Here is a 23877-nt window from a genome sequence, read left to right on the forward strand (position 1 = left end):
CTGGGTCATTAAATACATTTAAGGTGGAGATAGACACATTTTTGCAAGATAAGGGAGTGAAGGGTTATGGGGAGCGGGCTGGTAAGTGGCTTTGAGCCCTCGATCAGCCATGATCTTATTGAATGGCGGAGCAGGCTCGAGGGGCCAAGCGGCCTATTCCTGCTCCGATTTCTTATGTTCTTATGAAGTCGAGCAACTGAGCCACAGAAAAGGTGGTGCAAATGAAATAGGAAAATCTCCGCTTGCCGCTGCATTGTTGTAGCTGGCAGGCTGGCATATTGTCAGCGACTCTGAGGCAGACAGGTCACTTATTAGGGCTCAGATCGCATAAGGGCTGGAACATTGCACTTGGGCACTCCAGCCCACTGTAACCACTGTCTTAGTGGGGAAATGCATTGCATGGTTTGGAATGAGCCATACAAACCAGGAGCATCCCTGTTTGTTCTCTGTTGAGCTAGCTGAGCTACGACAGGTGGCAGCGAGGAACTTTACAATAGGCCTCAGGGAGGAGAAAAATCAACTAAGGTTTCTGCTCCTATCACCTATCTTCCAACTCCTGATGAAAGGTGTACATTTATAAATAGGATTGGGTTTGGCTGATGATTAGCCAATAGCCACCTGTGCATACCCATGAAAATGGTGACTTTGGTAAAATAGTGATTGGCTACTGATACTGCAGTGGAACTGTACGTCACCATGAGTATCAGTCTTTAGGAAAGGAGAGTTAAAGTGAGAAAAGGGAGAGGAGCAGGAAGAAACAAAATCCCTTTTACTGTTGCTTCTTGCAGAGGAACATGCAGTTTTCTGTGAAAAAATACACTTCTGAGAATATTGAGTAACACACCCTACCCATAAAATATCACAGGAAGCAATTGCATATCTGTTCAACCGGAAACAAACACTTGTAGCCTTACAGCTTGTGTTTCTCTGCAACACAGCAGCAAATAGCTGAAAACATTTGGCAAAGTGTCTTGTCTGTGAGTGCATTGTGGCAATTTATGATTATTAATTTCCAGCCTGGAGAATTTGTAATGGCATTATTGATGAACTCGCCCCTCTGTCAACGAACACTGGTATGTCATCTTAGGAACTCTGCACTAAATTTTAAAGACACTGTGTGCCACTCTGCTCATGACACTCCGAATTGTTTTATAAAGAGGCATGTTTTGCACCATCTACATATCCCATTCATGTTTTTTAAGCAGTCATGTGCTCAATAACTTAAAACTCCATTTTGGATTTTCACCACACTTGATCGTCATTATTTTGGTGAATTTTGAAAATCTTTAAGTGGAGATTTTACCAAACTTTGAAGGGGATTTTCTGATCTCTGATGATTGGTTTCTTCTTTTACTAGGCCAGCTGGTAAATCTTTATTTACATTTTACCAAACACATAAGTAACTTCTCATCAGACACTTGATTAGTTATTTTTTAAAATTCGAATGTGGAGAACTTTGTTCTGTGTGCATAGTCACTAACTTCATCAACACGCAGTAAGCTATCACTTTGCCTGCAATCCCCAACCACTTACCACTAACTCGTGGACTGTGGAAATAGTACACAAATGCTGCAATAGCCTAGCTACTCTGCTACTATTTTTTGCAAATTGGACCATAATCATTTTTAGGGATGTTTGTGCTTCTGGACTGGTTTCCAACGATCTTGTTACATGTATTTGAACAAGTTCTAATCCACTATTGAGAGAGTTTGAGCATTTTTGGAAGGATATCTCACATTTCTAGTTTTGACTTGTTACAGTGAGGTAGCTTGCTATTTATAATATTAAACATTATTCAGTGAGGACCAATGAATGGTATAGATATTCTGTATTGCTTGTAACGGGAACTAGGTTAAGCACTACACTTATTGGCCCAGTAATTCCGGTCCCAACGCGTGAGTACGGACGGGGTACTCACGCGTGGGCCCGTTGGAAGTGCCGGATTTCAGCATGCACAGCGCATGCGCGGGAAACCGGCATTTCCTCCAAGGGGTTCAGAGGACTCTGCGCACACGCGTTGAACTTCCTTCTTTTTGACAGGTTTGCGCGTGTGTAAGGGCCTCAACTTTTTAGACATATAAAAAGGAAGCGTAAGGAGTGGACTCTTGAAGGTAAGTGGTCTATTATTTAAAATTATTACATTTTTTCCACAGCTTCATTGTTTTTAAGGACTTTACAGTAAGGTAAGTTTATTTTTAGACCTGATTTTTGTAAAAAATTATTTTTTTCAAAAATTTTATTAATTGTTTATAATAGTTTTTTAAAGTTATTTATAGTTTATTTAATTATTAGGATGTTTTTTAAAATTTTATTTAAAGTTAAACTAGTCTTTTGGGCGCCCGTACTTTTCATGAGTTTGACAGTCTTTACTATCAAACTCATGAATGACGTTTCCCCTCCCCTGATTGGCTGCCCAGTGCTCACCTGATCCCAGCCGGCACATTGCACTAACTACGCCGCTGGATCAGGCAAGCACATTGCGCCGACATCTGAACCGGGCCAGTGACAGGAATTCCAAGCAGGCCCAGGCTTCAGATGTCGGCGCGCCGGGTGAGTGCACATCGGGGGCTTGCACGTGCGGCAAGCACCCGATCCTAATTTCTGACCCATTATGTATTGGTCTAAAAAAAATTATCTTTTGATTTTTGAAATAAAAAAGTACTTTAGTTAGAAAGAATGTATGAAGAATGAGGAAATACTAAGTTCTTTCAGTTACATTTCATGTTCTTATGGGATTTCCTAAACCATTTCAACAGCAAAGGGTATGGGCTGTATTTTTCCATATATGGTGGTAAAGGCCATACGGCATAGAGCCAGTTCCTTCATTGGACTTCCTGTCAGAGAGAGGAAGAGTTCAAAATGAAGACAATCTTTATTCCTGGTTCACAGTGCTCGAATAAGGCTTTAGTGTTTGTAAGTTCCTCTGCACCAGAACTCAATTTTATTTTTAATGAACACCAACCAATTTCCTTAGTTCATCTTCTCCAAGTTTGCCTCTGCACTTTGAAGTTTTGATGTAGGCTGTGCTCTTTCTACACTGAGAATATCCTGCTCTGAAAACCCATGTTAATTTCGGTGACATCAGTGATCGGGTAAATTTGTTTAGTAGCAGAATTTTGATTGGTGTGCAGAATAAGCTTTCATTTTTTCCCCCCCCCCTTTTTTCATTCTTAATTGAAATTTTCACAATTTATTGCAGCGATTGCTGGCATAATGATGTCGTAGATTACATCATCACATATACTCCGTTTAAAAACTTGGTGAGATACTTTACCAAACAAACATTTCCATTTAAGTTCTGCTTTGAAAATTGTAGCCCAACAACTATATTAACCAGTAAAACAGGAGGATTTTATAGTTTCTTTTTAATTTCACTGAGTTGAGAATCTGTGGCATTTTAAAGGGTTTGAAAATAATTTTAATAAGTGCACTGTTCAAACTTATCTTAATTCAATTTCAGTCTGTTTTCTTCAGTAACGATGGTCTTATACGGAATACAATTAGGCAGAAAACTGTGTCCCTTTGCTATTTCTTGCTGAATTGGTGGTTAGTGATTTAGTCAATCTACAAGAGCAACGCATAAATTTATAGTTTACATTTCAGTTCAAAAGAATGATGAAATGATCTTCATTTGAATACTGATATCATCATTTATTCACTTTTTAAAATAATGTTGTCTGTTATTATAACAGCCTAGACTGGTCTAAGCTTCCAGTTGCCTATCACAATAATGGGAGAACAGAGATTCAATTACATATCTAGGGCACTGCTTTCTTGCCAGAAATGTAAGTTTGTTTTTAAGTCAATGTCATTACAGGAATGTATGGGAGCAGAAAAGATCCTGCAAAACATCTGGCTGGCCCAAAAATGAATACTTCTCAATTGCCCATTCCCTCAAATATCGATTCAATTTTTCTTTAAAATGTCCATACATCTGCCTCCCTGAGCAAGCTATTCCACACATTCACCAACCTCTGTATAAGGTAATTAAATCTAAACTGTATGTGTAGAGCTTCCCTCTTCTAAGGTTCAGACTGTGGGGTTAATATTCCTTTTCCCAGCCCTACAGGGACGGGATAGGACTTCTGCCTACCACCCTGTCCTAGCTGTGACCCCGGCCCATTTTCCTGGGTTGGGAGTCTTTGGTTATTCATGGTGGTCTCCTGGCAGGATTCCTGCCAATAAATGGATACCCGCCAATTGCCCTAAGTGAAATGCCGTCACTGCAGCACCAAAAGAGGTAGGAATGGCATTAAAGAGGCAGACTAGCCTTGAAGGCCTCGGTGGGACTGACACCTTCAGCAGGTAAGTAATGGGATGAAATGGAGGAACATTAATCATCTAAAAGGCCTACTTACCATTACCTGCAGGATCTATGAACAGGCTTCACCTGGCAGTCCTGGGGCAGGCAGTGGGAACAGGGGCAAAAAGCAGGAAACTCTGCTGGGAACCCAGAGCCTGCCTCCCCACTGGCATTGGCATCCGGCAGGCGGGAAAGGGGCAATCACTCAGCAGGCCCAGTAGAGTCAGGGGGAAGGCACTTGAGGTGAGGGAGAGGAGGCAGCAATAGGCCTTGCGGTCTGACCTTCCCTGCTATTTCCAATTTGGGGTGAGATAGCGGAGGAAATTCTAGGCATGTGTCTTTTGTTCTAGAATATGTGGCAGTCTCAAACACAATGGGCGATGGTATTAAAACGGGCGCTATTGGATCAGCTGCCCGTTATACATCCCCACCAATTTTCATTTCTATTGACTTCAATATAAATTCAATTTACACACATTTTTGTACTCATTTCGTATGGGACCCATTATTTAAACCATTGCACACAACCATTGGTCTTCACACATATTCTTTCATTGTGGTAAAGTTGCATGACATACTTTTCCTGCAAGCGGATGTGGCCATTGAGGAACATCAAGCCGCTGTCCAGGCTTCCAGTATGAGGTGTTCCTTTCCTTAGGTCGGGGGCCTGACATCTGACTTGTTCCCACTGGCCTTGTACAATTGTATCTTCCTTAAAGATTTGTCAGCTTACAACCAGCAATGCATGCCCAAAATGTAACTAATTGAAAATTGTGGTTCAGGGTCTAGCAATTGCCTTACAATGACACCTCTCCCCACTGCTGTTACATCTCTGTCTAGCACTTACACAAGTAAGGAAATATTAACTTGATGTTAAATGAAGGAACCATTGATGGCAAATAGACAAGTTTCTTTTCTGAATTTTACATTGGATTCCATATTGATCTAATTGTACATTTTGCTTGCTTGGTATTTGCAGGAGCATACAGCAATGCAATGACACAACTAGTTGTGTTTTCAAAGTTGTTTTTTTTTGCTCATTTTCTCAAATTTAGTGTAGGTGGCTTTTCAGCGAGCCTTTGACAAGATGCTATACAGGAGACGATTGGAGAAGATTACGGGGGACTGGAATCAGGGCGAGGATAGTAAATTGGATTAAAAACTGGCTGAGGAAGGAAATAGAGAGTAGTGGTTAAGGGCAGTTTCTCAGAGTGGTTGGAAGTAAGTAGTGGTGTCCCATATAGTTTTGTTTTGGGACCACTTCTGTTCATTGTGTACATGAATGATTTGGATATAGGGCAAGAGGAAGTGGTGTCCATATTTGCAGACAATGCTAACATTGGAGGCATGGTCAATCCGAGTACCAAAGGAAGCTGCAAATGGATATTGATAAGATGGAGGAATGGACAAAAAACATGCAAGATGAAATTCAATGCCAGTAAATGTAAGGTGGTACATTTTGGTTAGAAAAAAGGTGATAATTATACTTTTGAATGGTGAAAAACGAAATGGTGTGGAAGAGCAGAGGGAGTTGTGGGGGGCAGGGTGGCCCAGGTTCATATGACATTAAAAGCAGCACCTTGTGGATAAGGTCATAAACATAGCTAATGGAACACTAGGTTTTATGGCAAGAGGTATAGAATAATATCGTCAAAATCTAGTTGTAAATCCATAAAAAGCCTTAGTAAGACCATAGTTGGAGTACTAAGTGCAGTATCCATACTATAGGGAGGATGTTGAGGCAACAGAGAGGGTACAGGCCAGATTCACAAGGATGCTGTCTCTGGTATAAGGAAATACAAATATGAAGATGTGGCGACACGCCACCACTGGACACAATCCGCTCACGGCGGTACGGACAGTTTAAGCAGACGCCCCCAACCGGGGGCCCTTTCCACCAGCAACTTGTTTCCCACAGGGACAGGCTGCCGGGAGCACTTCCTGTCTGGGGAGTATTTAAGTTAGGCGCGGGCTCTTCCAGTTCCTGTTTTGCCATGAGGCTGAAATAAAAAGCTGTTCTGTTGACTAGCTCTGGTCTCGACTCCCACGTTTGCCGCGGTATCTCAACACTGGTGACCCCGACGCTCAGGACGAATCCTAAGCTAGCATGGCGGATACAAACGCAGTCACGGTTAAATTACCAGACTTTTGGGAAAACTTGGCCGAAGCCTGGTTCGTTCAAGCCGAGTCCAGATTCCGGCTGAAAGGCATCACAGGCGACACCACGAAGTACGACTACCTCGTCTCCTCGCTCACGTACGCTACCGTCCCCAAAGTTTGGGCAGTGCTGCAGGACCCACCACAGACTGGCAAGTACGAACATCTGAAGGCTGCGCCCCTTAAAAAATTTCAAACGTCCTCTTACCAGCGCCACTGCCAACTCCTTGACCTCCCCGGTCTCGGTGATGCTTCACCATCAGACCTGCTTTCCCACATGCTGTCCCTCTCGGACGACAAAAACCCCGGCGCCCTCTTTCGCACGCTTTTCATTCGGCAGCTTCCCGCCAGCATCCGCCCGCTCATTGTGGAGTCCGGCTCCACGGACCTGAATGACATAGCAGGAAAGGCCGACCAGCTGCTCTCTGCACAGTCCGCGCGCGACGTCACGCCCGACCTCGCGGCAACGACCACGCGGTCTCCCCGGCCCACCAGGCCCGCCCGCCCTACCACTCCGGGCCACTGTTACTACCACACCCGTTTTGGCACGAAGGCCCACGCTGCACGCCACTGTGTACCTTCAATTCCCCCCCCCGCACCGGCCCCCGCGATGGCCGTGGGGCAAAAGGGGCCTCTACTGTACGTCACTGACGACAGAACCAACCGCCGATTTCTGTGCGACACGGGCCCAGCACAGCATCACCCCCGCCTCCGCCCTCGAAATCCAACGCGGCACACGAGGTATCACGCTGGCCGCCGCCAATGGCTCGGACATCCGCACATATGGCACCCGCATGGTCACGCTCGACCTCGCGGGCCGCCGCTACCGCTGGGAGTTCCTCACCGCCGAGGTCCTCTGCCCACTCATCGGCGCCGACTTCCTACGCGCCCACGGCCTCCTTGTCGACATTCCGAGGCACCGCCTCGTTGACGCCAACACTATGGCCACCATCCCCGGCGCCTTTACCCCGGACCGTTCGGCCGGCCTGACGACCTACTGTCTCGCCAGGGCCGTGGACGACTACTCGGCACTCCTAGCCGAGTTTCCCGCCCTCACCAACCCGACCTTTTCGGCCAAAGCCGCCAAACACGGGGTGGAGCACTATATCCCCACCACCGGCCCTCCAGTTTCTGCCCACGCCCGCAGGCTCAACCCGGCCAAGCTGGAAATCACGTGGGCCGAGTTCACCACCATGGAACAACTCGGCATCATCCGCCGCTCCAGCAGCCCCTGGGCCTCGCCCCTCCACATCGCCCCTAAGCCCGGCGGAGGCTGGCGCCCTTGTGGGGACTACCGCCGCCTTAACGACGCCACCACCCCCGACCGATACCCGGTTCCTCACATCCAGGACTTCTCGGCCCGACTGGCCGGACGAACCGTCTTTTCCAAAGTCGACCTGGTGCGCGGTTACCACCAAGTCCCCGTACACCCCGCGGACATCCCCAAAACGGCCGTCATCACCCCATTCGGCCTGTTCGAGTTCCTGAGGATGCCCTTCGGCCTCAAGAATGCAGCCCAGGCTTTCCAGCGCCTTATGGACTTGGTCCTGCGGGACCTGAACTTCCTATTCGCCTATCTAGACGACATTCTCGTGGCCAGCTCCTCCAAACAGGAACACCTCGAACACCTTCGCGTCCTGTTCGGGCGCCTAGCCCAACACGGGCTCATCCTCAGCCCGGCGAAGTGCCAATTCGGCCTAACCGAGATTGATTTTCTCGGTCACCACATCACCCCCACTGGGGCCGTCCCCCTGCCCAACAAGGTGCAGGCCGTCCAGCAGTTCCCCCGCCCCACAACCATCAAGGGCCTCCAGGAGTTCCTCGGGATGGTGAACTTCTACAACAGGTTCATCCCCAGAGCTGCAGCCCTCATGAAGCCCCTATACGATTCCCTCCGAGGTAAATCCGGCAAGATGGCCGTAGCCTGGACCACTGACACGTCAGCCGCCTTCAATGCCACCAAAAACGCGCTCGCCGACGCCACTCTGCTCGCGCACCCGAGGGCCGACGCCCGGGTCGCGCTCACCACCGACGCCTCCGACCACGCGGTCGGGGCCGTGTTCGAGCAGTGGGTTAATGGCACGTGGCAGCCACTTGCCTTCTACAGCCGCCAACTGCGCCCCCCCGGAGGTCAAATACTCCACTTTCGACCGCGAGCTTCTCGCGCTCCACCTGTCTGTCCGCCATTTCGGGTTCCTCCTGGAAGGCCGCCCCTTCACCACATACGTGGACCACAAGCCACTCACATACGCGATGGCCAAGCACACCGAACCCTGGTCCGCTCGGCAGCAACGCCAACTCGCGGCCGTGTCCGAGTTTACCACGGACATCCAGCACGTCTCCGGTAGAGACAACGTTGTCGCCGACTGCCTTTCCCGTCCCGCCATCTGCGCGAATCACCTCGCGGTCGACTACGCGCAACTAGCAGCGGCCCAGCTCACGGACCCAGACCTCCTCTCAGCGGCTACCAGCCTGCCAGGGCTACGCCTAGCCAAGGTCGCGCACGGGCCCGAAGCCACGGCAGTTACTTGCGACATCACACTCAGCCAACCCAGGCCGGTCGTCCCTGAAACCTGGCGCCACCGCGTCTTCGACGCGCTCCACGAGCTCTCCCACCCGGGTTCCCGCGTGTCCGTCAAACTCCTCTCCCAGCGCTTCGTCTGGCGCGGCCTCAGCAGAGATGTTCGGACTTGGGCCACCTCCTGCCTCGCCTGCCAACGGGCTAAGGTACAACGGCATACAAAAGCACCCCTGGGAGACTTCGAGGTACCCAGCCGCCGCTTTGACCACGTACACGTCGACGTCGTCGGGCCCCTGCCGCCATCGCAAGGCCAGACTTATCTCCTCACGATGGTCGACCGCTACACACGCTGGCCTGAGGCAGTGCCGCTGACCTCCACCACCACAGCCGACATCGCCAGGGCGTTCGTTAACACCTGGGTAGCGAGGTTCGGCGTACCGGCCGACATAACCTCCGACAGAGGCGCCCAGTTCACCTCCGAACTCTGGACGGCCACAGCACGCAACCTCGGTGTGACGCTCCACCGGACCACGGCGTACCACCCGCAGGCCAACGGGCTTTGTGAACGCTTCCACCGGTCACTCAAGGCCTCACTCCGCGCCGGCCTGCAGGACAGTACCTGGACTGACCGCCTACCGTGGGTACTACTAGGCCTACGCACCGCGGTCAAAGAAGACCTCCAGTCCTCGGCAGCGGAGTTAGTCTACGGACAACCGCTGTGCGTCCCAGGCGAATTCCTTCCGGAGGCTACCACGCCTTGGTCGGCCGACCAGCAGCGGCTCAACTTTTTTGCTTCCGCTCAGCAGTTCGCCCCACTTCCGGTCAACCGACACGGCGAACTCTCACCTCACGTTCCGCCAAATTTACAGCAGGCACGCTTCGTCTTCGTGCGACACGACGCGCACCGCGGACCCCTGCGACCCCCGTACGACGGACCGTACGAGGTACTACAAACCGGGGACAAGGTCTTCAAGCTGCGACAGGGTCGAGACAGTCTCCATCGACCGGCTCAAACCAGCACACACACAACCAGGGGAACAGGTCCCCGTGGCCCGGCCTCCAACTAGAGGCCGTCCCGCCAGCAAGCCAGCACAGCCGGCGGCGAACCGCCAGGCCCCGCCAACTAGACCGGCGATCACGCAGAGCCGCTGCGGCAGAACCATCAGACCACCGTCACGACTCGTCCACTCCTCCTAAGCGGATTCTGGGGGGAGCTCTGTGGCGACACGCCACCACTGGACACAATCCGCTCATGGCGGTACGGACAGTTTAAGCAGACGCCCCCAACCGGGGGCCCTTTCCACCAGCAACTTGTTTCCCACAGGGACAGGCTGCCGGGAGCACTTCCTGTCTGGGGAGTATTTAAGTCAGGCGCGGGCTCTTCCAGTTCCTGTTTTGCCATGAGGCTGAAATAAAAAGCTGTTCTGTTGACTAGCTCTGGTCTCGACTCCCACGTTTGCCGCGGTATCTCAACAAAGAAAGACTTGAAAAATCAGGGCTGTTTTCATTAGAACAGAGGAGAATACGAGGTGATTTGATAGAGGTGTTTAAAATTATGAAGAGAAGGGACAGAGGAGATTGAAATGGACTGTTTTCAGTAGTTGAGGGGTCTACAATATCACATTAAATGCACGAGATTTAAGGTAGCGAGTAGGAGATACTTTTAAAACAGAAGGTCGTGAGGCTGTGGAATGCACTACTGGAATTAGTGATTGAAACAGAGATCATGTTAACATTTACGAATATAGATCCGGTAGGTAGTTTGAAGGAAAGGGATATAGGAACAATCCAGGCATGTGCGATTAGGACTACTGCTCATATGGAGGATAAACACCAACACAGACTAAATAGGCTGAATGTTCTGTTTCTCTCTTGTAATTTCTATGTCATTCCATGCATTTCCGACCCCATACCCTCTCCATCACCAAATCTGCCTCCTTCCACCTCTGTAGTATCGCCAGTCTCCATCCCTGCCTCAGCCCATCTGTTGAAATCCTCAACCATGCTTTTATTACCTCCAGATTCGACACTTCCAATGCTTTCCTGGTCAGCCACCCATCTTCCACCTTCCGTAAACTTAAGGTCATCCAAAACTATACTGCCCATAGCGTAACTCGCACCATGTCATGTTCACCCATCACTCCTATGCTCGCTGACCTACATTGGCTTTCGGTCCACCAACCAATTTTAAAATTCTCATCTTTGTGTTCAAATCCCTCCATGGCCTTGCCCCTCCTTATCTCTGTAATCTCCTCCAGCTATTTCCTGGGCCCTCTGCCATATTCCTGATTGACTTACAGTCGGAGTGTGCCGGAAGGCCTGTGGAAATTTTAAGGCTGATATCTGAGTAATACAGACTATAACAAGCCTTCAAATGATTGTGTAAATTGCTCAAGCTTTGCTTATGATCACTCTTTTATTCACTACATTACTTGTTACACTCATTCAAACAGTGAAAAATAAGAACTGTTGTCAAAAGGACTAATGCCACTTTAATAGCCTGATGTTTTGCCTTGTGTTGTATTTTCTTTCCCTAGGCTTTAGACAAGGACAGGTCTGTACTCCAGAAAATGAAGAAAGCAGTCAAAGTGAGATATACCTCAGGTCAAGGTAAAGAAAAAGAAACCCAAGTGCATTAGCACACCTCTAGTCAAAAATTACTGCAATAACATTAAAAAAACACTTTCAAGGATGGTTATTGGTTATATGGAGAATATTGTTGGATATTATTGTTTTGCAGTTATGTCATCAGGATACCTTCTTAGGCAGTCCCTCGGAACCGAGGATGACTTGCTTCCACATTAAAAATGAGTTCTCAGGTGACTGATGAGTCCAATGCGGGACCTACAGTCTCTGTCACAGGTGGGGCAGACGGTGGTTGAAGGGGCGGGTGGGTGGGGTGCTTGGGTTGACGTGCGCTCCTTGCGCTGCCTGCGCTTGGCTTCCGCTTGCTCCCGGCGAAGAGACTCGAGTATCGGGATACAGTATCAGGATACAGTATACAGGTGTCCTTCAATTATGTGGTTTTACAACATCATCTGAACCCCAAAATGAGATTACTGACTTTTGTCTACTTATTAAAATATATCCGGAAGTGCTTGTGGTTTTTCCTGATGGCCTATATTAATGCAGACCCTGATATCCAAGATGCTCCATGTAGTTGGTGTACGATTATGTGCACATTAGATTGTGCTATAATTGTGATAAACCACAGTTAATTACAGGTAGACTATCCTTTATCTGAACTTCCGAAAACCTCTAAAAACCGAAAGTTTTTTCGTTCAGCGTAAGTCGTGCGCACGACATGACCAGAGTGGCGCACGACTTACGCTGAGCAGGGCAGAGGGTCACAGAGTTCCCTCCTGGGTAGGAGATTGCAGGCCGAGCCGGGCAGTGTGAAGGAGGTACCGGGAGAATGAACCCAACAATACAGCGGCCCGTCCGATATTCTTTTCTTCCCCCGACCCGACCCGAACCGCGGCCCGTCCGATATTCTTTTCACCCCCCCCCCCGACCCCGACCCCGACCCCGACCTGAACCGCGGCCCGTCCGATTATTCTTTTCTCCACCCCCCCCCACCCCACCCGTCCTGATTTGCGGGCCAGCTTAGTAGGAGTCAGCCGATATCCGGCTTTCCAGAGAAGCAGGAAGGGGAATGAGACACGGAACAGTCGCAAGAGGTAGCCTGAACTTTTAAAATTTATATTAAATACAAATTTCCCAGTCTTATAATAATACCTTCTGAAATCCGAAAACCGAAACTCAGCTGGTCCCAAGGCTTTCAGATAAGGGATAGTGTACCTGTACTTGGAAATGGCATCATAGGAATGTGTCATGTCACAGTAAACTGCTGAGCATGACATTCCTAATGACTAGATTTAGAATCTGAATTCCCCATAACAAAAATGAACTATTTTGGTCATATTTCACTTGACATAGCTAGAACGTGTTACAGACAATACACTAGTGACTTTTGAGAGGAAAACTGCCTCTGAATTATTTTTATCAAGATATAATAGGGGGCTTGGACCCACTCCTGCTATCCCAAAAGAAATGCCAACAACTTGATTGTGTCCTGTAGCCCATTGCTTATTTGTAATGAAAGCAGGTGTCTAATTTGTTTATCAGGGAATGAGTATGATATTGTCCCGTCTGTTGCCTCACACTGCTATACTTAAAATGGCAGATCTGTCAATGTAAATTGAGGATCTTTGAGATTTGTGCCAAATCTTTGTTGCAGATGTAGCAACTGCCACAATAATATTGTCGTGCTGCATCATCCCTGTGGTTTTCGTTCAAATGGGCATTACAGTGATTTTAGTATTAGAAACCCAATTATGAGGAATGCTCCTTTTAATTGGCTTGAGCTATTAAAGCAATTTTAGTGCTTGAGAGCCCAATTATAAAGGAATGCTCTTTTAAAGTCTTTTGCTTTATTTTGTAAATCTTCCCCATGTTCTGCTTTCCCTGGAGTTGCTGTGAATGGCACACATTCAAACCATCTGTGTCATTATGAGTTAATTAACATTGAATGATTCTGTAATGACGCACAGGGTTCAAAATTACTGGGAGTGCATCAAAAATAGCCTTGCATATTTGCAATTAAAAAAAAAAGTAACTGAGTTGCACTTTATATTTCCTGTGAATTGCGGGCCATTCTTGAGGCAGTGCAGAGGCAGTTTTACGCTACATTAAACCTGTGCTATAAACTATTTACAAGATCCTGCCGTGGTGAGCTGCACCGTGGTAACACCAAGCACCTGCTGAAAAGACCAAGCAATGAATCACGACAGGTACCACTATAATCTTACGGACTTGATTAACATATAGAAAGTGCTCTTTAACTGACCTAGAAACTCTGATGGTGATACTGTGTTGAAGAAACGAAAAACCTCAGCATATTTATTATCTTTGCTTATTTTAGCACATAATTCTTGCTATTTCTCCCCCACCTCACACAAGAAAAAAGGATACTGTACTGTTTTGCTTGACCTGCACAGAAATAGTGGCTATTTCTCATGAATGCCCAGTTCTGGTAATTGGAGCTTATGCCTTTTGCCCATTATATGCTGTCCAGCAGAGTCCAACTGCATACCTGAGAGCACAACATTTTTTAAAAAATCAATGGAGATTAATACCTGAAACTGGAAGTCAGGAGGCTCAGCGAGCCCTGAAAGTTGCTACAGTAAGCTAGTCTTGGTTTTACTACGTTAAAGGCACTACTGTATATACATGCAAGTTCTTGTCTTGAAAATATTTTTTTTTCTATTTACTTTTGCAGATGATATATCCCTTCAGGAAGCATTCATTAATGAACTGGAAAAACTTGTAGCTAATTTCCAAAGTAATGATGAGTCAGTACTGGCCGAAGCTTTCAGTAAATTTGCGGAGTCCTCTAGAGAGCTGCTGACGCCAATGAGAAACCTGGTAAGGCCTGCAGCGTATGCGCAAAGATAAGCTCGGAGAAGTCACTGAACCTGAATTAAGCCAATGCAGTTCCTATTAAAGGAAGTCTTCCAGTGGGTACAATTCTTAGAATAGCCTGTTTCAAAAGCTTAGTTATATAGCACCACAGTCCTGACTGTTGGGAATGTTTAGAACAGGGCACATACCCCAGATAGATCACACAATGCGAACTACTGCAATGCAGTTTTCACAGAGCTTTCTAAATTTTTTGTAAACTTTAAAAACAAAGTATTTAGCATAGACATAATTTGTAATTGGGTCAGGCATCTCATCAGCAGGTGCACAATTTTGCATCTGTTTACAAACGCCTGGTAAAAATTATAAGCATATTGTTTTAAGATGGTGATGGTGAATGTGTCCAATTGTTGATCAATTCAAATTAAGTGGTTTTAGTTATGGAAAATTAAACTTTTATACTTAATGAAAAGAAACATTTTTAACAAAAACTGAAACTAGCACTAAAATTCAGGAGAAAACTGAAAAGAAACGGAAATAAAAACAATATTGCTGTGTGATCAAATACTAAAACGACAAGATATGTTCAGACCTAGCAGGAAGTGACGTTGAACTGTGTGCACAGTATGCACTGAAATTGTCAGTAAAGTAGAACGTTCAGAGGGAGACTGCTGTGGTCAGTGGCACGGCTGGTGTGCTGTGCAGGCTTGTTGTCACTCTGTAGCGCAATCACTGTAGAGGCTCCATAGGGCCAAGGAATTTTGAATTTACTTTTAATAGGAACTAAAATAAAAATAAAACAAAAAATAAAATCTGACAGCCAAAACTATATAGATAAAACTATCGGATTGTCGTAAAAAACCCATCTGGTTCACTAATGTCCTTTAGCGAAGCAAATCTGCCATCCTTACCCCGTCTGACCTATATGTGACTCCAGACCCTCAGCAATGTGGTTGACTCTTAACAGCCCTCTGAAATGGCCTAGCAAGCCACTCAGTTGTAACAAACCACTATGAAACACAATGGCCCTGAAATTAGGATCGGGTGCTTGCCGCGCGTGCAAGCCCCCGATCTGCACTCACCCTGCGCGCCGACATCTGAATCCCGGGCCTGCTTGCATTCCCTGTCACAGGCCCGGTTCAGCTGTCGGCGCGATGTGCTTACCTGATCCAGCGGCGTAGTTAGTGCGATGTGCCGGCTGGGATCAGGTGCGCACTGTGCAGCCAATCAGGGGAGGGGAAACTCATTCATGAGTTTGACAGTAAGAGCTGTCAAACTCATGAAAAGTATGGGCTGCCAAAACACTACTTTAACTTTAAATAAAATTTTACAAAACATCCCACTGATTATATTAACTATAAATAAGTTTAAAAAAATGTTTTAAACAATTAATCAATTTTTTGAAAAAAATAAATTTTTAAAAAATAGGGTCTAAAACTAAACTTACCTTACTGTAAATTCTTTAAAAATAACAAACCTCTGGGGAAAAAAAATGTCTACATTGTACTAAAAGCCCACTTACCTGAAAAATTAAATACTTACGTCTGCTTTTTCCACGCGTAAAGACCGGAGGCCTTTACACGCACGCAACACTGGGGGGAAAAAAAAAGAAGGAATTTCACTGCGCACGCGCTGCCTGTGCAGTCGCGCGCGCTCTGCCTCTTAACCCCTTGGGTCAGAGGACAGGAAATGCCGGTTTTCAGCGCATGCGCTGTGCATGCTGAAAACTGGCAATTCCTCCGGGCACACGCGTGAGTACCCCGTCCGTACTCGCGCGTTGTGCCCGGAATTACTGGGCCAATAATAAGGATATTAGCTCTGATGATGTGGAATCTGTATGGGCAGAGCTGAGATATACCAAGGGGCAGAAAACATTAGTGGGAGTTGTATACAGACCCCCAAACAGTAATGCTGAGGTTGGGGATGGCATTAAACAGGAAATTAGAGACTCGTGCAATAAGGGCACAGCAGTTATCATCACAGAAATCACAGAAACCCCACAATGCAGATAGAGGCCATTTCGGCCCATCGAGCCTGCACCGACACATATCCCACCCGATCCCCGTAACCCCTACACCAACACATATCCCACTCTATCCCCGTAACCCCACGTATTTAATCCCCCCCAACACTAAGGGTCAATTTATCATAGCCAATCAACCTAACCCGCACATCCTTGGACTGTGGGAGGAAACCGGAGCACCCGGAGGAAACCCACGCAAACACTGGGAGAATGTGCAAACTCCACACAGACAGTCACCCGAGGCCAGATTCGAACCCGGGTCCCTGGCGCTGTGAGGCAACAGTGCTAACCACTATGCCACCGTGCTGCCATGGGTGACTTTAATCTACATACTAATTTGGTTAGCCCAATCTATAACAATACCGTGGAGGAGGAATTCCTAGAGTGTATACGGGATGGTTTCCTGGACCAATATGTCGAGGAACCAACTAGAGACCAGGCCATCTTAGACTGGGTATTATGTAATGAGAAAGGATTAATTAGCAATCTTGTCGTGCGAGGCCCCTTGGGGAGGAGGGATCATAATATGATAGAATTCTTCATTAAGATGGAGAGTGAAGTAGTTGACTCAGAGACTAGGGTCCTGAATTTAAATAAAGGAAACTACGATGGTATGAGGCACGAGTTGGCTAGGATGGATTGGGGAACGTTACTTAAAGGGTTGACGGTGGATAGGCAATGGCAAACATTTAAAGATCGCATGGATGAACTACAGAATTTGTTCATCCCTGTTTGGCATAAAAATAAAACAAAAAAGGTGACTCAACCGTGACTAACAAGGGAAATTAGGGATAGCATAAGATCTAAGGAGAGGACATATAATTTGGTCAGAAAAAGCAGCAAACCTGAGGATTGGGAGCAGTTTAGGATTCAACAAAGGAGGACAAAGGGATTAATTAAGAGGGGGGAAATAGATGAGAGTAAGCTTGCAGGGCACATAAAAACTGACTGACTGTAAAAGCTTCTATAGATATGTGAAGAGAAAAAGATTGGTGAAGTCAAGTGTAGATCCCTTGCAGTCAGAATCAGGGGAATTTATAATGGGGAACAAAGAAATGGCAGACCAATTAAATACATACTTTGGTTCTGTCTTCACAAAGGAGGACAAAAATAATCTCCCAGAGATGTCGGGGAACATAGGGTCTAATGAGAGGGAGGAATTGAATGAAATCAGTATTTGTAGGGAAATGGTGTTAGGGAAATTGACTGGATTGAAGGCCGATAAATCCCCAGGGCCTGATAATCTACATCCTAGGGTACTTAAGGAAGTGGCCCTAGAAATAGTAGATGCATTGCTGGTCATCTTCCAAAATTCTATAGACTCTGGAACAGTTCCCATGGATTGGAGGATAGCTAATGTAACCCCACTATTTAAAAAAGGTGGTAGAGAGAAAATGGGGAATTATAGACTGGTAAGCCTGACATCGGTAGTGGGGAAATTGCTAGAGTTCATTGTAAAAGATGTAATAGCAGAGCACTTGGAAAACAGTGACAGGATCAGACAAAGTCAACATGGATTTACAAAAGGTAAATCATGCTTGACTAATCTACTGGAATTTTTTGAGGATGTAACTGGTAGAATAGATAAGGGAGAACCAGTGGATGTGGTGTATTTGGACTTTCAGAAGGCTTTCAATAAGGTCCCGCATAAGAGATTAGCGTGCAAAGTTAAAGCACATGGGATTGGGGGTAAGGTACTGTCTTGGATAGAGAACTGGTTGGCAGACAGGAAACAAAGAGTTGGAATAAACGGGTCTTTTTCCGAGTGGCAGGTAGTGACTAGTGGGGTACCGCAGGAATCGGTGCTAGGACCCCAGCTATTCACAATATATATAAATGATCTAGACAAGGGAGCTAGATGTAATATCTCCAAGTTTGCAGATGACACAAAGCTAGGTGGGCGTGTGTGCTGTGAGGAGGATGCAGAGAAACTCCAGTATGATTTGGACAGGTTGGGTGATTGGGCAGATGCATGGCAAATGCAGTGTAATGTGGATAAGTGCGAGGTTATCCACTTTGGTGGCAAAAACAGGAAGACAGATTATTATCTGAATGGCAATAGATTGGGAAAAGGGGAAGTGCAACGAGACCTGGGTGTCCTTGTGCACCAGTCGCTGAAGGTAAGCATGCAGGTGTAGCAGGCGGTTAAGAAGGCAAATGGCATGTTGGCCTTCATAGCGAGAGGATTTGAGTACAGGAGCAAGGATGTCTTGCTGCAGTTGTACAGGGCCTTGGTGAGACCACACCTTGAGTATTGTGTGCAGTTTTGGTCGCCTTATCTGAGGAAGGATGTTCTTGCCATGGAGAGAGTGCAGCGAAGATTCACCAGGCTGATACCTGGGATGGCAGGAATGACATATGAGGAGAGATTGGGTTGATTAGGCTTATATTTGCTAGAGTTTAGAAGAATGAGAGGGGATCTCATTGAAACATATAAAATTCTGACAGGACTAGACAGACTAGATGCAGGAAGGATGTTCCCGATGGTGGGGGAGTCCAGAACCAGGGGTCACAGTCTAAAGATAAGGGGTAAGCCATTTAGGACAGAGATGAGGAGGAATTTCTTCACCCAGAGAGTGGTGAACCTGTGGAATTCTCTACCACAGAAGGCAGTTGAGGCTAATTCATTAAATATATTCAAGAAGGAGTTAGATATATTTCTTAAGGCTAAAGGGTTCAAGGTAGAAAGCAGGGACAGGGTACTGAGTTTGGATGATCAGCCATGACCTCATTAAATGGCGGAGCAGGCTCGAGGGGCCGAATGGCCTACTCCTGCTCCTATCTTCTGTGTTTCTAATAAGAATGAAACTGGACGGACCACCTGGCATCGACCTCGGCACCGGCTACTGACACAGCAACGGCACACCCAGCCCAGTCGCTCCTGCGAAGTCCTCCTCACCAACATCTGGGGACTTGTGCCAAAATTGGGAGTCATACTCAGAATCATACCTTTCAGCCAATGTCCCAAACTCCTCCATCACCATCCCTGGGTATGTCCTGTCCCACCGGCAGGACAGACCCACCAGGGGCGGCGGCACAGTGGTATACAGTTGGTAAGGAGTGTCCCTGGGAGTCCCCAACATTGACTCCGGACCCCAGGAAGCCTCACGGCTTCAGGTCAAGCATGGGCAAGGAAACCTCCTACTGATTACCACTTACTGCCCTCCCTCAGCTGATGAATCAGTACTCCTCCCTGTTGAACAGCACGGAGAGTAGCAAGGGCACAGAATGTACTCTGGGTGGGGGACTTCAATGTCCATCACGAAGAGTGGCTCGATAGCACCACTGCTGACTGAGCTGGCTGAGTCCTGAAGGAAATTGCTGCCAGTCTGGGTCTGCGACAGGTGGTGAGAGAACCAACATGAGAGAAAAACCTACTTGACCTTGCCCTCACCAATCTACCGTCCCAGATGCATCTGTCCATGACCGTATTGGTAGCAGTGACCACCACACACTCATTGTGGAGACGAAGTCCCGCCTTCACATGGGACACCCTGCTAAATGGGATAGATTCAGAACAGATCTAGCAGCTCAAAACTGGGCATCCATGAGGCGCTGTGGGCCATCAGCAGCAGCAGAATTGTATTCCACCACAATCTGTAACCTCATGGTCCGGCATATCCCTCACTCTACCATTACCATCAAGCCAGGGGATCAACCCTGGTTCAATAAGGAGTGTAGAAGAGCATGCCAGGAGCAGCACCAGGTGAACCTAAAAATGAGATGCCAACCTGGGGAAGCTGCAACACCGGACTACATGCATGCTAAAAAGCGGAAGCAGCATGCTATAGACAGGGGCTAAGTGATCCCACAATCAACGGATCAGATCAAAGCTCTGCAGTCCTGCCACGTCCAGTCGTGAATGGTGGTGGACCATTAAACAACTAACAGGAGGAAGAGGCTCCCTGAATATCCCCATCCTCAATGATGGTGGAGCCCAGCACATGAGTGCAAAACACAAGGCTGAAGCGGTTGCAACCATCTTCAGCCAGAAGTGTCGAGTGGATGATCCATATCGGCCTACTCCTGAGGTCCCCACCATCACAGAAGCCAATTTGATTCACTCCACGTGCTATCAAGAAACGGCTGAGCGCACTCGATACAGCAAAGGCTGTGGGCCCTGACAACATCCCGGCTATCGTGCTGAAGACATGTGCTCCAGAACTAGCCGCACATCTAGCCAAGCTGTTCCAGTACAGCTACAACAGTGGCATCTATCCGACAATGTGGAAAACTCCCCAGGTATGACCTGTCTACTAAAAGCAGGACAAATCCAAACCGGCCAATTACCGCCCCATCAGTCTTCTCTCAATCATCAGCAAAATGATGGAAGGTGTCATCGACCGTGCTATAAAGCGGCACTTACTCACCAATAACCTGCTCACAGATGCCCAGTTTGGGTTCCGCCAAGACCACTCGGCTCCTGACCTCATTACAGCCTTGGTCCAAACATGGACAAAGGAGCTGAATTCCAAAGGTGAGGTGCGAGTGACTGCCCTTGACATCAAGGCAGCATGTGACCGAGTGTGGCATCAAGGAGCCCTAGTAAAACTGAAGTCAATGGGAATCGAGGGGGAAAGCTCTCCACTGGCTAGAGTCATACCTAGCACAAAGGAAGATGGTTGTGGTGGTTGAAGGTCAATCATCACAGCTCCAGACATCGATGTAGGAGTTCCTGAGGGCAGTGTCCTAGACCCAACCATCTTCAGCTGCTTCATCAATGGCCTTCCCTCCAACATAAGGTCAGAAAATGGGGATGTTCGCTGATGACTGCAGTGTTCAGTGCCATTCACAACTTCTGAGATAATGAAGCAGTCCATGCCCGCATGCAACAAGACCTGGACGATGTTCAGGCTTGGGCTGATAAGTGGCAGGTAACATTCGCGCCACAGAAGTGCCAGGCAATGACTATCTCCAACAAGCGAGAGTCTAACCACCTCCCCTTGACATGCAACGACATTACCATCGCCCAATCCCCCACCTTCAACATCCTGGGGGGTCACCATTGACCAGAAACTTAATTGGACCAGCCACATAAATACTGTGGCAACAAGAGCAGGTCAGAGGCTGGGTATGCTGCGGCGAGTGTCTCGCCTCCTGACTCCCCAAAGCCTTTCCACCATCTACAAGGCACAAGTAAGGAGTGTGATGGAATACTCTCCACTTGCCTGGATGAGTGCAGCTCCAACAACATTCAAGAAGCTCGACACCATCCAGGACAAAGCAGCCCGCTTGATTGGCACCCCATCCACCACCTTAAACATTCACTCCCTCCACCACCGGCGCACCGTGGCTGCAGTGTGTACCATCTACAAGATGCAATGCAGCAACTCGCCAAGGCTTCTTTGGTAGCACCTCCCAAACCCACAACCTCTTCCACGTAGAAGAACAAGGGCAGCAGGCGCATGGGAACATCACCAGCTCCAAGTTCCCCTCCAATTCACACACCGTCCTGACTTGGAAATATATCGCCAACCCTTCATTGTCCCTGGATCAAAATCCTGGAACTCCCTCCCTAACAGCACCGTGGGAGTACCATCACCGCACGGACTGCAGTGGTTCAAGAAGGCGGCTCACCGCCACCTTCTGAAGGGCTATTAGGGGTGGGCAATAAATGCTGGCCTTGCCAGCAACGCCCACATCGCATGAACGAATAAAAAAAACTTCTCCAAAACTGATCCCAACTCATCGCCAAGGCTGGGGATAGATAACCTCACCGCCTTCTTAGGAAGTTTAACCACTTTATTCACTTTCTTATTTGAGCTGCATTTGGAATTAGAGTTTATTTTATTATTTTTTGTTGTATGTTTAATGACAGCGTTGAAGAGGGAAAGAAAAATTTGGAGCAACTTCTGTCAAAGCTGCAATGAGACTTGAAAGAATTTTAAAAAATTTAATGAACTTTTCACAAAAAATGAGTGATTAAAAACACTTTTACCCCCTAAGTTTCGAATATGATTGTGGAAGAAACAAGCAAAAATCAATTTTCCCCTCATCTAATCAAGTTTCAACCAGGTCTTGAAGTCCAAACGCTTTTAAAGAGGCTCTGAATTGGGTAAAACATTTTAAAATTGAAATTTCTCAATATTTGATGTTGAATGATTGACTGAAATGAGTCGCTTTACACAAACATGCAATCATGCTGTTGAGAACGGGGAGGGCAGGGGAGGATTTGCAGGAGTTACATATTACTTTTTATTGACTTAAAAAAATATATCATTAAGACGTTTAGGAAGAGAATCAAAAAAGGGGAAAAACACAAACCATTTTATTTTGTCTGTCGTTCTGTAGTCCGAACAAGTCCCAGGAGTAATGTAAATATCGATTTCATCTTAGACGGTTAGTGGAGTGTTAATAGAAACGTGAGTTATGTAACGATGTATAAAAATTGCAAGAAGCTACTTTAGAAGAAACCACTATTTGTTTATTGAGGAAGACACAGAAAGTACTTTGATTAAACTGATCATGTACAATTTCAATTTGGTATAAATGTTTGAAATAGGAGATTAAAAATTGAGAGTACAATGAAGTTTGTTTCCCACTATTTAATTGCGAGGTACCTAAAATAACTCAACACTTTTTGCGATAAGAGCAAGGATTAATATTGTGGAGAATGTTTGAGAGAAAAACATTAGAAGCGAAATTCACATCTTTACATCACCATATTAGTTTCCAAGTCGATCTGATTGGTTCTCCTGTCCAGGAAGAAAGATGAATGTTTATTTCTGTTAAATCATAGCTTTTCCTGCTTTTTGTTTTTAATTCGGTGATGCAAATTGTGCATGTGTTTTTCTGCACTTGTGAATAAGTGCTGCATTTCTGACATGTTACGTGGTGGGGGGGGGTGCTGGTTAAAAAAGACAACGTTTATTAATGGAAGTGAATGAAGCTGAAAATATGGATACCTGTTTTTGTTCAATTCTTTTTAATACTGTGAACTAAGGAACTGCAGCACTTTATATTTGTTGGTTGTCTGGTTGCATTGTGATTAATATTCTAATGGCTTATGTGGACATACAGCACGTCAGTGCCATAGGAAAGCCGTTGCTCCTGCTGCTTGTGCAGCCATTGCTATAGTGACGTGAGGGATGGGCTAATACATTGCAAACTTTAAAATTAAAACTAATTGCACGAATAGATATGCCTCTTTCAGCTCACCTTGGCCTTTTGGATTGTTTGTCGATACATAACCGTGTAACTGAGTGACGTTTCTGAAGTGTTAATGCATTATAATGCAGTTCTTTTATATCCCAGTCATTTCTGACAAGTATTTTTTTAAATAGAGTTTGTACATGACAATCTAAAAGCTTTTAATTAATTCTACCATAAACAAGCTTGCAGAATGGGCATGTAAATGACAAATTAATTTCAATAATAGATAAGTGTGAGGTGGTGCATTTTGGCAGGAGGAATAAGGAGCCTCCCTAATCCTTGGAAAATAAGAGTCTAAAT

At 46.6% G+C, this 23877-nt stretch overlaps 1 protein-coding gene across 1 annotated transcript in view; it reads left to right on the forward strand.

Moving 5' to 3' along the window:
* LOC147108901 (arf-GAP with SH3 domain, ANK repeat and PH domain-containing protein 1-like) overlaps positions 1 to 23877 on the forward strand; it is a 207945-nt gene that overhangs the window by 58259 nt on the left and 125809 nt on the right. The window contains exons 2-3 of the mRNA XM_086005851.1: positions 11519 to 11591; positions 14263 to 14408. Coding sequence (XP_085861977.1) covers positions 11519 to 11591; positions 14263 to 14408 — 219 coding nt within the window. The remainder of the gene's footprint in view (positions 1 to 11518; positions 11592 to 14262; positions 14409 to 23877) is intronic.

Source organism: Somniosus microcephalus, chromosome 13 (assembly GCF_052327205.1).
Source record: "Somniosus microcephalus isolate GS21.2 chromosome 13, FLI_Smic_1.0, whole genome shotgun sequence".
Taxonomy (NCBI): domain Eukaryota; kingdom Metazoa; phylum Chordata; class Chondrichthyes; order Squaliformes; family Somniosidae; genus Somniosus; species Somniosus microcephalus.